Source organism: Giraffa tippelskirchi, chromosome 11 (genome assembly GCF_054371585.1).
Source record: "Giraffa tippelskirchi isolate mGirTip1 chromosome 11, T2T-mGirTip1v1.2.pri, whole genome shotgun sequence".
In the NCBI taxonomy this organism is placed as follows: domain Eukaryota; kingdom Metazoa; phylum Chordata; class Mammalia; order Artiodactyla; family Giraffidae; genus Giraffa; species Giraffa tippelskirchi.
The window spans coordinates 2,138,668-2,156,487 of NC_137285.1; the positions used below are offsets into that span (position 1 = coordinate 2,138,668).

At 51.9% G+C, this 17,820-nt stretch overlaps 1 protein-coding gene and 1 pseudogene across 1 annotated transcript; one reads left to right on the forward strand and one right to left on the reverse strand.

Annotated features, from left to right (window-relative positions):
- The first annotated feature begins 1,151 nt into the window (after window positions 1-1,151).
- Window positions 1,152-17,680, forward strand: LOC145526485 (melanoma antigen preferentially expressed in tumors-like). The gene is given in 8 exon segments (XM_081542229.1): window positions 1,152-1,800; window positions 10,332-11,923; window positions 12,521-12,631; window positions 12,996-13,062; window positions 14,358-14,489; window positions 14,492-14,685; window positions 14,969-15,580; window positions 16,771-17,680. Coding segments are annotated over 6 exon segments (1,662 nt in total). The 5' UTR covers window positions 1,152-1,800; window positions 10,332-11,923; window positions 12,521-12,551; the 3' UTR covers window positions 17,348-17,680.
- On the reverse strand, window positions 5,945-8,404 carry LOC145526492 (elongation factor 1-alpha 1-like; annotated as a pseudogene).
- Window positions 17,681-17,820: the final 140 nt, after the last annotated feature.

Consider the following 17,820-nt stretch of genomic DNA (forward strand, 5'->3'; position numbering starts at 1 on the left):
TGGATTCCAAGTACCTGGTGCCCCCTGGTGGCCCAGACATTACTTCCCCTGGTCTGAGGGGCACCGCTTCAGAGGGTCCTGCCCACATTTTCCGTGTCCAGGCCCCGTCCTGACTTTGTCTGAAGGGGACCTTTGGTGGAAAGAGGAGAAGCCTGTGCTCAGGACCAGCTCAAGCTGAGGACATCAGAGGGGCTGCAGAGATCAGACGGAGGTGAGGAAACCAGAGGTAGGAATTGTTTGGCTTCTGAAAAAAATTGAAAACCAGATTGGGGGGTGGGGCAGGGGACTCCAGGAGAGGGGGTGGGAGGCATGATTAGGAGAGAAGAGAGTCTAATAGACCCTGGACTGGAGTCTCCCCTGACCCAGGGGTCACATAAGTGGCAAAGTCCAGAGTGGGGGCACGGGAATGGGGAAGGGAGGGACACCTTATGGGGGAGGCGGGGGTGGGGAGAGAGCCCCTGCGCAGGGGCCTTAGACCCCTGACGCCGCACAGAGGAAAAGGGGTTTTGGAAGCACAGACAGAGGTGGGGTGGGCAGAGGGCTGGAGGTGGGGCGTTCTACCCATCGCCCTCTCCCTCCGCATCTCAGGGCCCCTCCCCCCACGTCACCCCCACTCCCATCTTCCATCCCACGCCCCTCATTCCGTCCCCTTCGCCCCACCGCCCCCTCACCCTCACGCCCCACGCCCCTCCCCCACCCCACGCCCCCACGCCCCTCCCCCACCCACGCCCCCACGCCCCTCCCCCACCTCACGCCCCACCCTCACGCCCCCACGCCCCTCCCCGCCAGTCCCTCACCCTCACGCCCCTCCCCCACCCCACGCCCCCTCACCCACCCCACGCCCCCTCCCCGCACACCCCTCCCCCGCACACCCCTCCCCCACTCCACGCCCCTTCCCCGCCAGTCCGGTGGGTGTGGCCACAGGCGCCACCCCTCCCCCTCTCTCCGTGCCCTCTCCGCCTCTTAAAATAAGCCCCTTCTGGACTCCCTGGGAGACCCCACTCGCGATCCCAAGATCTGGTGAGATTTGCTCCGGGAGGAAACAGAAGCTGGGATTGGTCGGGCCGTGTGGTTTCCGGGCGCGTAGCTGCTGAGTCAGCGCTTCTCTACCTCAGCGTTCAGCGGGGACCACGTGGCGAGGCGCGGCCGCGCAAACCGTTAAGTTCCCGCCTTGGGTGCCCCGCTTTCCCGCAGGGTGACCTTGAGCTTGTCCCTGGTTCGCCCCCACGGACCCCCAATTCTATTTGCCGCCCCGGGGCTGGAGTGAAGGCCGAAGCGGGTGAGGAGCCGGCCTTGAGCCGGCCAGGGCCGCATGCTCCCGAAAGATGCCGTGGGGCCACGCTGTGGGCGCAATAATCCAGCGAACCAGGGTCTGCCGCCGCTTGGCACTGGACGTGGGGCCCCTCTCTGGAGGTGCCAGGGCGTGGAGGGCCGAGAAAGGGACAGAAATGGGGCTGCGGACGGCAGTCAGTGTCCGTAGAGGAAGGGCCCTTTGACCCGAGCACCAGCTTGGCGCTTCGATTGTCTGCTGGTCCAGCCGTTGAGAAATTGCTCAGATTTGGAGATAAGAGGAGCCTCGCGCTCACAGGGCGGGGTGGGCTCTCCAGTCTTGAGTTTACCCTCCGGCTTCCTAAATACACATGTTGACACACCGTCTTCTTGTTTTTGGAGCATTTTGGTTCTTGCTCTCAGGCTTGGGAGGACACGGGTGACTGAGACGATAGGAGACCAGGGAAACCAGGTGTTTGAGGATCTGAGGCCGTTGTGAGCTGAACCAGGGCGGGTGGAAGTTATCTTCAGGTAAGCTGGTCCCCTTCACCACCTCTGGTGCCCCCTCTGTGCTGATCATCGTGGAGCTGGGTAGCGTCCGCGGCCTGAGGCCCTCAGGGCAGGAGAAGGATGAGCACCCTTTAGTTTTCCAAGTCATTTTCCTGAGAGAGCTTTGGTGCCGCTGCTGTCTTAGAAGAGGCAGCTGCAGTGTGTTGGGGAACGGTTAGGTTCAGAACCTGTGCTTGGGAGGCTGGTTTCAGACCCCAGACACTCGACCCCTGTGTGGTATTGGGCAAGGGATGGGTGGTGAGCCCAGGGAGGTTTTGCTCTTCCTAAGCGTGGGACCCCTGGGAGTGAGGTGCTCCTGGAAAGAAAGCACTCACACAACAGACTGAGTCCTCTAGCTGCAGCTGGAGGAGGCCAGGGAGGCCGTGTGGCCAGACGTGGAATGGAGAATGGAGAGGGACCCCAAGGGCAAAGACGATGTTATGCACTGGGGTTGCTGGGCAGCTGCCAGAGTCCTGCTCCAGCTGGTCCAGGGGTTCCCTCAGGATGGACGGCGTCGGCGGAGAGAAGAGAAGGCACAGCGAGACTAGGCAGGTGTGAAGCAGCGTCTGCGTCTGAGCTTTATTTTTCAAAGGGAGCTTTTATATCTTGAGTTGTAGAGTCATGCCAAATCAGCTTAACGGGTTGGCAGTTTTTGACCCTTATCGGAACCAGGATATTTTTTGTATATCTTATTTACAAAGGTCTTAAGTTGTTTACATTATCTTCTGGCCTGGAGGCCTGCTAACATCTTTATGACTCTTTAGTGATAAAGGTTGATTAGCCAAAACACTTGTATTTTAAAGAATACAGGCACAGTGGATTATGACAAAGAAAGGATTCATTAACTCAAAGGTTTCAAAGTAAAACCTGTTTTTTGTAATCTATCTTTTTGCCTTGAGCCTAACAGAAAAGAATGGGGTCCCATAAGGTCATGGTACAGCAAGCTGAAACAATGTAGCACAAAAGTCAGTTCTTGAACAAAAATCACCAGCTAAATTAACAACTGTCTTATTGTTTTTATATTAAGGCTAAACCTTTATTTATATTAAGTCTCTATTATACCTTTATTATACAGACTCAGGACGTTAATAGCAAAAACATAGCAAGTAAATATAGACCGAATAACAGTTTTATAGAGTAATATTTCTTATGTTTTCCAGTAGGCTTTCTCCCCCTCGAAGGGTTCTGTGCCCATTGGGACCTTTTGTGCATACAGGCTCTCAGTGCTGTTTATTGTTGAGGAGCAGTCACGCACATTAGCTCTAAAGGCACAGGCACATTTCTCAAGCAAACTAAGATGTTAACAAGAGGAGTTTAGATTAAAATACTCTCTTTTATGGATAATTTTATAGAGTGCTGCTGTTCAGGGGGCATGTCGATTAGAGTTTTAAATTGACCTGGTTAGGAAAGGATCAGGGAAGGCCCTCTGCCTAAGTCACAGAAACTAGGGAGCAGTCTATTATAACAAGCATCAGAAAGATGCCATCTTTAAGGTGAGCACCGAGGCAGCTTATCGAAATCCCTGAGGCCTGAGTTGCCTTGCTCGTCAGGTCTCCTCATGACCTTGTCATGGGTGGGATCTCGCGTGCTGGCTCCTGGCAGGCAGCCCGTGGGCACTGCTGACCCCAGCACACCCGGCTGTAACCCCCAGTGTCCCTACCGTCTCACAGCAGAACATGTGGACCCTCTATCCCAGAGTTGCGGACTCTTGAGTGTCTGTGTCAGGACAGACTGGGGCCAGGACCCCAAGAGGAGGACGATGTGCACAGAGGAGAAGAGGTCAAGGTCATGAATCCAGGGGAGTTCAGGGCAGAGGGAGAAAAGGGTCAGCCTGGGGCTGCCAGCCAGTCCCCTTCCTGTGCAGACAGAGTGTGATCAGAGCCCAGGCCATGGCGGAGAGTCCCTGAGCTCTGCTTCTGCAGTCACAGCACTGGACCAAGGTCCCCACACCCTTCATATCTCCTGCCTCACCTGTGGGAGGGGCCTCTGTGCACGGCTGCTCTCCAGATCCTGCCGGTGACACCCCGTCAGTGAGTCTGCCTACTTGCCCCTGTGGAGGGCAGGCAGTGCTGGGAGGTTTCCTCCTGGGAGATGGCCTGAGCCTGAGCCCTTGGAGGACAGCTGTTGAGCTGAGGTAAGGTGTAAATTGAGGCCTTTCTGGATTTCTCCCCGAATATTGCGCCGTTGCCCCATCCTCCTGGATGACCTGGCAGTACCCACAGCCCTGCTGAGTCCCTAGACTGCGGTGGGTGATGTCCCCTGAACGGAGGGGCCTGTTCTGTGCTCTAAGTCCCCAGCCGTTTCACTGCCCGCAAACAGAGTAGGGTATTCCAGTCCTCAGAGTTTCCTGGGCATGCTGCCCTACCAGACTGGCCCAGGGATGGCTTAGGGAGCCCCGGACCTGGCCAGAGGCATCGGTCCCGTGTCACTCTCCGTGGCCCCCTCTGTGACACTCTCTTGAGCCCCAGCCCTTGCCTGTGAAAAGGAAAAAGTACCCTAAGGCCCCTGCTGACGATGTTTCAGTTATTGAGGAAGAAACTGAGATGAGGAAAGTGAAACACTTTGGTGATTTAAATTCTGCCAAATACGAGGTATTGTCATTTTGATTCAGAATCCAGCTTCAGGCTCTCATTCCCCATCCCCTGGAAAAACCTGAATAAAGAGGGTTGTTTGTGACAAAAGAAATGAAGATGTCTCAGAGGCAATGATGCCAGCAAATGTTACTTCACTTAGTAATGATAAAGAAACTTGGAGATAATATCAGACCTGAAAGCACAAAGAATGAGACTTTGGAAGCAGATCCAGGCTTAGGAAGTAGGGTGACAGTTGGCCAGGTCGTGCACAGGAAAGATCCTCACCCCCAGTTTAAAGTTATGTGCTGAGAAGAAAGGAAATAGTTGAAAGGACTCCTCGCTGACTTTTTTTGCAAAGAAATGAAACACTTTAATTCTCGATGCTTAAGATCACAGAGTACTAAAAAGTAGCTTTACTATTTTTATTTCTGTAAACATTACAACCAGTCAATCCTAGAGGAAATCAGCCCTGAATATTCATTGGAAGGGCTGATGTTGAAGCTGAAGCTCCAATACTTTGGCCACCTGATGTGAAGAGCAGACTCATTGGGAAAGACCCTGATGCTGGGAAAGATTGAGGGCAGGAGGAGAAGGGGGCGACAGAGGATGAGATGGCTGGATGGCATCACCGACTCAATAGACATGAGTTTGAGCAAACTCTGGGAGACAGTGAAGGACAGGGAATCCTGATGTGCTAAGGTTCATGGGGTCCCAAAGAGTCAGACAGGACTGAGTGACTGAACAACAACCAGCATTTACAACAGTTAGTGTAACAGGGCTCTGAACTTTAAAAAAATATGTGATGGCCGCGGAAAAGTATCATAATTGTGCCTTAGATGATGAAGGTTGGCTTTGCAGTGTTAGCATGGGTGGTCACCCTGGTGGCCCTGCTCCACCGTACAGATCAGGTTTGCCTGCCATTATTTTTGAGGCTTGCTTGTTTTTCCTTTGTTCAGACAGCCTGAGTGGAAGATCATGACTTTTTTTTTTTCTTTCAATCTTACTGAGCTATGAATAGAATTGACATGTAGCCCTGTGTAAGTTTAAGGGGTTCAGCATCATGAGGCCACGCACATCCATCCTGCAGTGCTGAGCGCAGTAGGTCTAGTGAGCATGCATCATTTCGTATGGAAACAAAATTAAATAGAAGTGTTTTCGTTTTGATGAGAACTCTTAGGGTTTACTCTACTAACTTTTATATCTAACATAAAACAGCATTAGTTATACTTGTGTTGTATGTCAGCTCCCTCATACATACTTCTTTTTTTTTTTTATTAGACTTTTTTTAATGGGTCTCAAATTCTGTGACAGATTTTTGGTCAAAGTGTTTTCATTAAAAAGTACTGATTTTAAAAACTTGTAACTTAAACTGCCACACACAAAACATATGGTCCACAAAAACATTCTCTTTTCCTTCTGAAGGCTTTATGATGCATTGTTATCATTAACCAGTCTTTTACTATGAAATTTAAATGGCCAATTGAGACAAACAGTTCTGAGACCGTTCTTCCACCACTGATTAAGACTGGGGTGGCAGGTATTGGGGATAATATTCATTTGGCCTTCTGAGCTTTCTGGGCAGACTTGGTGACCTTGCCAGCTCCAGCTGCCTTCTTGCCCACTGCTTTGATGACACCCACAGCGACCATCTCTCATGTCACACACAGCAAAACGGCCCAGGGGAGGATAGTCAGAGAAGCTCTCGACACACATGGGCTTGCCAGGAACCATATCAACGATGGCAGCATCACCAGATTTCAAGAATTTAGGACCATATTCCAGCTTTTTCCCAGAATGACGATCAATCTTCTCCTTCAGCTCAGCAAACTTGCAAGCAATGTGAGCTGTGTGACAATCCAGCACAGGTGCATAACCAGCACTGATTTGGCCTGGATGGTTCAAGATAATCACCTGAGCTGTGAAGCCAGCAGCTTCCATGGGTGGATCATTTTTGCTGTCACCAGCCACATTGCCATGACGAACATCTTTGACAGACACGTTCTTGACATTGAAGCCCACACTGTCCCCAGGAAGGGCTTCACTCAATGCTTCATGGTGCATTTCTACAGACTTCACTTCAGTTGTTACACTGACTGGAGCAAAGATGACCACCATGCCAGGTTTGAGAACACCAGTCTACACATGACCCACAGGGACAGTACCACTACCACCAATTTTATAGATCTCCTGGAGAGGCAAACGCAAGGGTTTGTCAGTTGGGTGGGTTGGTGGCAGGATACAATCCAGAGCTTCAAGCAGGGTGGTTCCGCTGGCACTGCCGTCCTTACGGGTGACTTTCCATCCCTTGAACCTTGGCATGTTAGCATTTGGCTCCGGCATGTTGTCACCATTCCAGCCAGAAATTGGCACACATGCTACTGTGTCGGGGTTGTAGCCAATTTTCTTAATGTAGGTGCTGACTTCCTTAACAATTGCCTCGTGTCTCTTCTGGCTGGAGGGTGGCTCAGTGGAATCCATTTTGTTAACTCCAGCAACTAGTTGTTTCACACCCAGAGTGTAAGCCAGAAGGGCCTGTGCTGGAGTCTTGCTCTAGCTGGTCCAGGGGTTCCCTCAGGAAGGACGGCGTCGGCGATGCGAATGAGAAGACACAGCGAGTCTTAGCATCTCCTGACTTTATTGTTTTCAAGGCAGCTTTCATATTTTTAGTTGTACATAGAAACAAATGTAAAGTGTAAAGTCATGCTAAATCAAATCAATGGGTCAGCAGTTTGTGACCCTTATCGGAACCAAGACACTGTTTGTGTTTTTAGTTACAAAAAGTTTAAAGTTGTTTACATCATCTTTTGGCCTGGAGGCCTGCTAACATCTGATGACTCTTTTATTGATAAGGGTTGATCAGCCAGGACACTTTTTTTAAAAAATATTTTTGTATTAGGCACAGAAAGTACCAAGGTTACATTTTTTTTTAAAGAATACAGGCACAGCAGATTATGACAAAGAAAGAATTCATAAACTCAGAGTTTCAAGGTAAAATCTGTTTTCTGTACTCTGTCTTATGCCTTGAGCCTAACAGAGAAGAATGCGGTCCCATAAAGTCATGGCACAGCAAGCTGAAAGCGCCAAGGTCGGTGCTTAGCAAAATCACCAGCTGAATTAACAATCGTCTTATTATTTGCATTAAAGCTAAACTTTTATTTATATAAATCTCTAACTATTATGCTTTTATTATATTGGCTAAATACATTAAGAGCAAAAACATAGTGAATGAATATAGACTAAGTAACAGTTTCATAAAGCAATATCTGTTATATTTCCTAATGAGCCTTTTTTCCCTACAAAGGGCTCTGTGCCCATCGGGGCTTTTTGTGTGGAAGCTCTCAACGCTGTTTTGTTGCTAAGGAGCAGCCATGCACATTAGCTCCAAAGGCACAGGTATATTTATTAAGCAAACCAATATGCTAGCAAGAGGAATTTAGATTAGCATACTCTATATCTTAGATAATTTTATTAGGGTGCTATCGTTCAGGGGCCTAGTCGATTGAGGTTTCAGACTGATCTATTTTAGAAGAGACTCAGGAAAAGCCTTTTGCCTAAGTCACAGAAGATAAGAAGAGGTTTATTATAGCAAACATCAGAGAGACAGATATCATCTTTAAGGTGAGCGCTGCGGCAGCTTTCCGAGAACCCCTGAGGCCTGAGAAGCTCTGCTCAATCAGTCCTCTTCCTCATGACTCTGTCACGGGTGGGATCTCGTGAGCTGGCTCCTGGCAGGCCTGCTCATGGGTCTGCCCATTCTTGGAGATACCGGCTTCAAATTCACCAACACCAGCAGCAACAATCAGGACAGCACAGTCAGCCTGGGATATCCCTGTAGTCATGTTTTTGATGAAGTCTCTGTGTCCTGGGGCATCAATGATGGTAGCATAGTACTTGCTTGTCTCAGATTTCCACAGGGAGATATCAATGGTGATAGCACGCTCATGTTCAGCTTCCAGTTTGTCCAAGACCCAGGCACGTTTGAAGGAGCCCTTTCCCATCTCGGCAGCCTCCTGCTCGACTTTTCAATTGTACTCTTGTCGATCCCGCCGCGTTTGTGGATCAGATGGCCGGTCGTGGTGGACGTCCCTGAATCGGCGTGCCCGATGACAACGATGTTGATGCGGGTCTTCTCCTTTCCCGTTTTGGCTTAGGTTTAACGGTGGTTTTCACGACACCTGTGTCCCGGCGGCAAACCCGTTGCCAAAAAGCCGTACTTGTAACTAGAAGATGAACATGACAGTTTCACGAGGTGTCCCTCCCCATTGCTGAGAAGGCTGCCCCCGCCCACTTCTCTCTGAGCCTCTCTCATCTGTGTGTCCAGTCTCAGTGCCCCCTCCACGCGCCCTTGGAGTTAGGGAGGGGGTCAGCCACTGGCACCTCCCCTAGGCAGAGAAAAACAGAGTCGGACCCTGTGAAACCATTAGGCGTTGTTTCCAGGGCTGCAGAGAGCTCTGGCAGCACAGACCTTTATGTCTCATGATGGAAACAAATAGCCCCAGGTCATTCACCTTAAAACCTAAATAAACAATCAGCCAACCAGAGGTATAGAATTGGTATAGAATTTAAACAGGCAGTTTTCAATAACAGGTTAATTAAAGAGGCAGTTTTCAATAACAGGTTAACCGGGGGTATCCTCTAATGCACATTAATGAAGTCTCCTTTATGTACAGTTGGGAAGGTTCCCTGAAGTTGGAAACGGCAACCCACTCCAGTATTTTTGCCTAGAGAATCCCATGGACAGAGGAGCCTGGTGGGCTACAGTCCATGGGGTCGCAAAAAGTCAGACCCGACTGAGCGACTAATACTTAATACTAGAAAGAAATTAGGTGAGAAGCAAAGTGATAGAGAAGAAGTGATTTATTAGAATGCGACACGCGCAAGGTCCACAAGCATTGCGCCGCCCTAAGCACTCGGTGAGTTACACTTTCAGGATCAGAGGGAGAGGGGAGGGGAAAGATCTTCTTTTTCTTGAGTAGACATCACGCTTCCACCATCAGTGCCTCCCCCAGGTAGGGCAGGGAAGTTTACTTGTCCCGCTCTGTATGGTCAGGCTAGGACTATCATAGTTCAGTTCAGTTGCTCAGTCGTATCCGACTCTTTGCGACCCCGTGGACTGCAGCACACTAGATTTCCCTGTCATATTACTTGGGAAAGATATTTTTAGGTCTCAGTACAATGCAGATCTTTCGTTTTGAAAAGTCACCTTTCCGTAAGTGATTGTGTTTTGCATGCACGGAGCCTGTTTTGGGGGGCATTAACTTGATGACACCACTGGGCAGGTTGTAGGTCTTGTTTTCTGCTGTTGTTTTATTGTTTGGGGGGCATTGTGGAAAGAACATGTCTTAGGGGCCAAAGAGCATGTTCAGGGGTTATTAACTCACTGAGCTACTAGGCAGGATGTAGGTCTTCTGCCACCACTGTTTTTTTGTTTTGGGCCATGTCTTGGGGTTCTGTTGCATGGTTTTGTTGCTAAGCAAGTTAGCTTTGATTGAAGCAGGCCAGCCTGGCTTTGATGCTAAGCGCCTTGTTTTGCGTTATGTATTGAGTGAGCCTACGTGTTTCACAGTTTTTCCATTACTTTCTTGAGTGTCAGTAGTCTTATTGTGGTCTCCCCAAACCCCGTAAAGTTTCTTCTCTATCTGCCGCTCCCTAATGGAGCACTAAGCTAACCGATCATCCTGTTCTATTATTCTGTCCCTACCACCCGGGGACACTTGCAGCCCCCAAGTGCAGCCTGCAGGGCCCTCAGTGATCCCGACAGCGCTCCAGCAATGCGATGCAGCTCCGAGAGCCAGGAGACCAGGCCCCTAGTCCTGCTGTCATTTCCTCCCTCCCCCTTGTTCTGGGCTACCCCCTGCCCAGCCCTGCAGTCCTACCTGCCTGGAGCAGACCCTCAACCCCCCCCCTCACCACTCCACCCTACTGCTCCTTTGCTTCTAGAAGCGCCACCCTCGGTGACCTGGACGTCTGGCAAGTCTTCACTGGGGAAGAAAAAGGAGGGAGCTTCTTTTGTTTGGGTCTAGATGGCATTGACTCTGTCTCGCCAAGCACAGGAAGAGGCAGAGAGGGCTCATAGAGACCTTTTTCGAAAGACCCAGAGGGCAGAATATTCCAGGGTAAGAAGAGATCTGACTCCAGAGTGGAGGGAGGAGAGACATACTGGAACTCCAGGTGGGATCTCGTCTGCTGGAGGCTGGGTCTGGAGAGCCACCATCGGCCAGGTTCCCAGGGCTTCTTGTCAGCCTGGGGCCTCTGAGGACCAGCGAAGCTGTGGTCTTCCTCCAAAAGCCAGGAAGGGTCATCTTCCAGCATTTCTGGTGCCTCTTTGGGCACAGATGCATTCCAAAGACCCCAGAAAGGCCCTGGGGAGCAGATGATTTGCAGTCCCAGAAGGAATTCTGCAACTAGAGAGGGAATGAGCTCTTCCCACCCCGAAATGAGCTCAGAGGCTGCACCAGCCTGTGCAACACAGAAACAGGTAGAAATGTCCCCCAGGTTGACTCATGCCTGGGTCCTGGGAGTCGTCCTGGGCCAGAGCTGACAGTGGGCAGGAAGAACACGTCTTCATGCAGATGAGCCCCTAGTGCTTCTGTGTCCAGTGAGTCCCCTGCACAAACAGACTCTGTGGAGCTGGAGGTGGACAGAGGCCTATCCCCTGCCTTGCTCGGAAAGACTTTGGCTGATACTTCCTGTTTTTAGATCATTTGAAGACAGCGGTCCCTCCTGCATCCTTAGATCTCTTGGATGCTGAGTTCCCATGGAAACATCCCAAGCTTAGACCTCTGCTGTTTCCTGTTTCCCCAAGTCCCTGTGAAGTCAGCTAGCTCTTCCTAATGGTCAGTGGGGCAGATCCACCCATCCATCCATCTTCGCCCAAGTGGGTCTTCTTTTTACTCCTTCGTGGGGGACGCCAGCGTCCTCCCTTGGCTGAGTCTTGGGCTCATCAGGCTGAGAAGGAAACCAGGGGTGGTTTCAGCCTCTCTCTGAAAGTTATTTGAGGTACTGGATGGAAAGTGCCCGCATCATTCTGGCTGCTCCCTAATCAGGGACTTGATGATTATCTTTGTTGTGAATCTAGAACTCCTGCAGCTGATTGGTCAGGGTGATTGCCGGAAGTTAAAATGCCCACAAGGCACATTCCAGCTTAACCCTATTTTAGGGTTTTAACTCTATTTAAGGGACACCCACACCTCTGGCTGCTGATGAGGATGGTAGGAATTTGGTGAATGCCATCTCTGGGAAGTTACCAAACTGTAGAGTATCCTTCAGGGAAGGTCACCTTCTTGCCCTCCAAATAGAACTATTGCGGCATCACAATGCCGAGGGTGGAGAGTTTCCATCCGTCTGTGTTCTGAGACCGCAGCAGAACCAGTGTGTCAGCCAGCCCAGCAGGGGCTTCACCCCAGACCCTTTGATGCAGGCTTTGCACCTCCCCAGGGAGAAAGTCTGTGTTTCTGCCTGTGCTTAATACAAAGCAGAGGAAAAACTGAATTGTATTGTGGGCTTAAAGTGGAGCTCCCATCAGAATCTCTGTAAGTGAGAGCCTTAGTGGAGGGAGAGGGGTGGGGCGTGGGGGGTTCGAAGGTGCTTTGAATTACTTGTTCACTAGCACTGAGGGAACACTGGGTTACCAGCTTCACTTGGGAAGGAGCCCTTGAAGGTCATGGTGAGGGTACAGGTTGCTGGACAGAGCCCAGGCTGGGATGTGCAGGGGGACGCCTGAGCCTCCGGTTGTAGCCGTTTGCTGACACAGATTTGTGTCCTTGGCCCATGCTGATTTCCCTTCAGGAGAGCCCTAACCCCTCCATGGCTTTCAGGCAGAACAAGGCGTGTCCCAGGTTTGGCCAGCCAAAACAGTTCCATCCTCTCCCAACCTACATTCCTAAATTTAATCTCCTAGCTTCAGGGAGGAAATGTCCATTGCCTCCCGAGAGGGAGGAAGCGTGGATCTTGGGTTTGCCTTGGGTTTAAGGGATCCACCTGGTCCCTTCTTAGCCAGTCCGTCTGCTGGCAATTTCTCAAGCCTATCCTAAGAAAAGTCTTTCAATTCCTCCAAACAAAACACACTTGTCTTGAGTACTTTCCTTGGTTTCATTACAAATGTCTGGTCCCCCTGTTCTCCTGGCCAGCTCCTGCTGCTACTGCTACGTTGCTTCAGTCATGTCCGACTCTGTGCGACCCCATAGACGGCAGCCACCAGGTTCCGCCGTCCATGGGATTCTCCAGGCAAGAACACTGGAGTGGGTTGCCATTTCTTTCTCCAATGCATGAAAGTGAAAAGTGAAAGTGAAGTCGCTCAGTCGTGTCCGACTCTTAGCGACCCCTTGGACTGCAGCCTACCAGGCTCCTCCATCCATGGGATTTTCCAGGCAAGAGTACTGGAGTGGGGTGCCATGGCCAGCTCCTAGGTGTCCTTTTGACCTGACCAGTTCCAGGGAAGCCTGGACCCTCAAAATCGGGAGGACCCATAATCCCTCCATTACACCTCTGTTCCCCGTGAATGGGCACGTGTTTCGCTGTCTGATGTAATGTGTAGGTGACAGTGTGATACTCAGGAGTCTTACTTTCTTTTTCTTTTGGGGTGACACCACCATCCGCACAAAGCTGTCTGAACGTGAGCATTTGGGTGATCTTGATGTGGCCCAAACTGCCCCAACGAATGTACCTTCAGGTTGGTTTTCTTCTTTTATATTTTTGCTTTTGTGAACAGACAGGATCCCATCAGTTAGTTGTATGTAGTGATAAAGTAAAAAACCCGCTCAGCCTTAGCTGGATGGAGATCTAGTAGTAAGATGGCACGTTAGCCGGAAATGGAAATTTCAGCCAGAATCTGAAAAGCGTGTCCTGGAAGGAGAAGAGGGACTCAGGCCTGAGCACACTGCTCCACCCTGGAGCCTCAGGCTCTGACAGCTGCCCCTGCCGGGGTCTTCACGGGACAGGCCACACAGGCCATGATCCTGGAGAGAATTCTCTTTGCCTTTCCATTCACGTTGGCAGTTACACGCTTTGCTTTTGCTTCTACACGCAGTTTTACCTTTATCCCAGCCAGTTTGGTTTCTTCTCTGATTTTCGCCACTTGTACAGACGGTTACAATGTTTCTTAACCAAATAGAATTGGGTGGGGGTGGGGGGATGGGGCCACACCGAGCAGCATCTGGGGTCTTAGTTCCCTGATGGGGATAGAACTCATGCCCCTGCAGTGAAAGCACAGAGTCCTCCTCACTGAACTGCCAGGGAAGTTCCTGGAATTGATTAATGAAAGATATCTAATTAGGAGGAATCTTTGGATGACATTTTACATTTTAGTTTGTGACCAGTGATTATAGTTCATAGCATTTTATGGTTTTGTGATTTTACTAGTTTAAAGGGTTTTTGGGATTTCTTTTTGTGTTAAAAACTAAAAGCTGTTTTTTAATTCCATGGAATAAAAAAAAAATCGGTAGAATATTTTAAAGAGTGGAGGCTTTGTTCTGACTGTGAGCGCTTTCCTCCACTGAACTGAATGGTAATAATGTTTGTAGAAGAGATGCACAGTGAAAGGTATGTCTTGTTATTCAGCGGCGTAACAGCACCCATTGCGTGAGTTATTGGTTGGACTTTAGAGACAGGCCATGTCGGGCTAAACTCCTTACCCCTGTTTTCAGCCCTTGAGTAATAATCAGAAGCTTTCTCTGAAGAGAGTGGGGCAGCTGTCAGACTCCTAGGTGTCCACCGGCCAGCAGGGCTGGGATTAAATGCAGCAGCCAGTAGATACGGGATGGGGCAGGAGGTCCCCTTGTCCCCTTGTTGCTGCCTGGAGAGATGCCTGTCCTGGTGCCAGTGGGGCCAGAGCTGTGACTTTGTGGCCAGAGGATGTCTCTGACCCTGCCTTGAGTTCCCTGAGGTTGAAGGGACAGCAGGGTCTCCCCGGTCCTTGGCTGGAGAAGGACCCATCCCCACCCCCCTCGCTGTCTGACATCCCCCCAGGACTCGTTCTGGAGTAAGTTCTTCAGGATGGGCGTCCGGGCCCCGCACCGACTCCTGGAGCTGGCCGGCCAGAGCTTGCTGCGGAACGAGGCCTTGGCCATCACGGCCCTGGAGGAGCTGCCCACTGAGCTCTTCCCGTCTTCCCGCCGCTGTTTACCGCGGCCTTTGCCGGGAGGCACACCCAGGCTCTGAAGGCAATGGTGCAGGCCTGGCCCTTCCCCTGCCTCCCACTGGGGGCCCTCATGAAGGACCACCAGCCTCATCTGCAGACCTTCCAGGCTGCACTCCATGGCCTGGACGTCCTGCTTGCTCAGGAGGTCCGCCCCAGGTAAGATCGACCTGGCAGACTGGTGGGGACTGGGGCTGTGAGCAAGATGCAGCCGGGGCAGGGTGCGGGGTCAGCTGGGAACAGGCGTTCGAGTGTACAAGTCTGGTTGAGGGGCAGAGGGGACAACAGGCTCGTGGCCCCCCCCCCAGTGTCCCTTAAAGTGGGGACAAGGGGGGGCCCGGAAGCTGGAGGAGCCGCTGGTGTGTGGAGTGCAGAGCCCTGGTGGAGGTCCTGATGCCTGTCGGCCTCTGCACAGCTCAGCATGTCCACCGTGGCCCCGCAGGCGGTGGAAGCTGCAGGTGCTGGAGTTGCGCCGGAACTCCCACCAGGACTTCTGGACTGTGTGGTCCGGCATCAAGGCCAGCATGTTCTCGCTGCTGGAGCCCGAGCCGGCCCAGCCCATGCAGAAGAGGCGCAGAGTGGAGGGTTCCAAGGCAGGGCTGAAGCTGGCCTGGGCCCCTGTGGAGGTGCTGGTCGACCTGTGCCTCAAGGAGGACACCCTGGATGAGACCCTCAGCTGCCTGCTGAAGAAGGCCAAGCAGAGGAGGGGCCTGCTGCACCTGCGCTGCCAGAGGCTGAGGATCTTCGCCATGCCCATGCAGAGCATCAGGAGGATCCTGAAGGTGGTGCAGCTGGACTCTGTCCAGGACCTGGAGGTGAACTGCACCTGGAAGCAGGCCACCCTGGGCAGGTTCGTGCCGCACCTGGGCCGGATGGGCAACCTGCGCCGGCTGCTGCTCTCGCACATCCACGTGCTGCCGCACGCCGCCCCCGACCAGGAGGAGCACTGCATCGGGCAGCTCACTGCCCAGTTCCTGAACCTGCCCCGCCTGCAGGAGCTCTACGTGGACTCCATCTCCCTCCTCACCAGGTGCTCAGGTGAGGCGTGGCGCCAGCTCCGCAGGCCAGAGTGGGCCTCTCTCGTTTCCTTGCCTTCGGGCCATCTACTCTGTGCCCACTGGGGACGTTGCCAGGGTGCACGGGCCACTCAGAAGTCCTCATGATGCCACCGCTCCGTCCCCTGGTGTCTTGTCACGTCACCTCCCTGGTTAGGGTCAGAGGCGTGGCCCAGGTTAGATGCTGTCAAAGGGGACTTCTTGCTGGGAGTCCGCATGGTGGGGGCCAGGTGAGATGCCCTTGGGAATTCTTCCCGAGAGTGGTATCTTAGCTGAGATGATGACAGATAACTAATCGAGAAGGACATTGGCCCATCAGGCGTGAGGTTTGAAGTCCGAAGCTCTGTCTCTCTCTCCCACCTGCCGCTTCTGTCCTGAGCTGTTTTAGGCTCCAAGTGAGCTGTGGGAAGTGGGTGATTCTGGAGATGACAGGGAGGGATCAGGAGGGGGAAATTGTGGCTCCTAAACAGTCCAGAGAAGAGAAAAAGTCAAATGAGTATCATTGTTGAAGTGGCTCCAATCTCTAAGTCCAAATTACAATTATTATTTTCCTCTAAGCCTTCTGAATACATAGGAAATCCTCAGTAACAGTTTATTGCTCGGCCTTGAACACGGTGATGAAAGCTGAGAGGATGCAGCCTAGTCTGTTTGTATGAATGAGTTGGATCGATTCCCTTTTTGGCAGCTGCAAACTCCAAGCATTAGGAATAAGTGTGTTCACTGAGCAACCAGAAGAAAGAAGAAAAAAAAAAAGAATTGTAGGTGGTGAGGGATAGTATGTGGCCCCCGAATATCTGGGGGATATTCACCCAGAGATCATCTGTAACTTCTGGGACCCATCAGCCCATGTCCACTGCATCCAGCCTGCTGTTGAGTTCAACTAGTCGTGTCCTGTAAAAACATCCTAATTCCTGCTAACCAAATACTAGTAAGCTGAAATAGGCAAATAACATTTGTTTACTGTTTGTTTCCCACATCGAAAATAGTTCATCATTTTGTGCAGGGAGAGGTCATACCCATGTGAGCATGACCTTCTCCCCGGAAGACCCCCTGCCTTCCTGTCAAGAAGGTGAGAGGCCAGCCCCGAACCAGTGAGATGCCCTGTGTTCCGGTGAAACAGGCCTCTCCTCCCCACATCCCTCCACCCGCCAGCTCCGTCCCTGGGACTGACCGCCCTGTCTCTCCCCAGTTGCCTGAAGACCCCTGTGGAGACCCTGTCCATCACCAACTGCCTGATTTCGGAGTCAGACCTGATGTACCTGTCGCAGTGCCCGAGCGTCAGCCTGCTGAAGGACCTGGGCCTCAGCGGGGTCAACCTGACCAACCTCAGCTTGGAGCCCCTGCAGGTCCTGATCAAGAGGACCGTGGCCACCCTGCAGGACCTGGACCTGGACGAGTGCGGCATCATGGACTCCCAGTTCAGCACCCTCCTGCCCTCCCTGAGCCGCTGCTCCCAGCTCACCACCTTCAGCTTCTGCGGCAACCCCATCTCCATGGCCGTGCTGGAGAGCCTGCTGCACCACACTGCGGGGCTGAGCAAGCTGAGCCACGTGCTGTACCCCGCACCCCTGGAGAGCTATGAGGATGTGTGCGGCACCCTGCACCTGGGCCGCCTGGCTCAGCTGCACGCTTGGCTCAAGCAGCTGCTGTGTGAGTCTGGGCGGCCCAGCGTGGTCTGGTTCAGCGCCAACCGCTGTCCGCACTGTGGTGACCGGACCTTCTACGACCCTGAGCTCATCCTGTGCCCCTGCTATGTGCCCGCCTAGGCCGGCTCACGAGTTGCAGGCTTTGTCCCCAGCTTCAGACAATTGTTCAGTGCACGCGGGAAAAGGAAAGGTGATTTAGAGTGGGCAGCGGGGAGGGGTTGGTGGGATTTGGGGACAGATGTGTTCCTACAGAGTTAGAAATGTGAATCTGAATTTTGGAGGGGGAATTCGGGCTTGGGAGGTTGATGGGGGCGTTACCCCGTGTTGGATTGTTACAAAGAAAGGGAACTTCAGTGTCAATCATTTGGTGCCCTCTGTGATCTGTGACCATGATTCTCCCTTTTAAACCCATGACCCTCCTGTTAGTGGTTGAATAAAAGGGCCTGAGCGTGAGTGGGGCCTAGATGCTCTCTGATGGACAAGGATCGGCTACAAGAGTTTAGGGCACCATTTCTTACCCACTCCTTGTGGTTCTCATTTCCGGGACATCCACCTCCTCCCTTATTTCTGAGGCTATTCAATCTGTCATCATA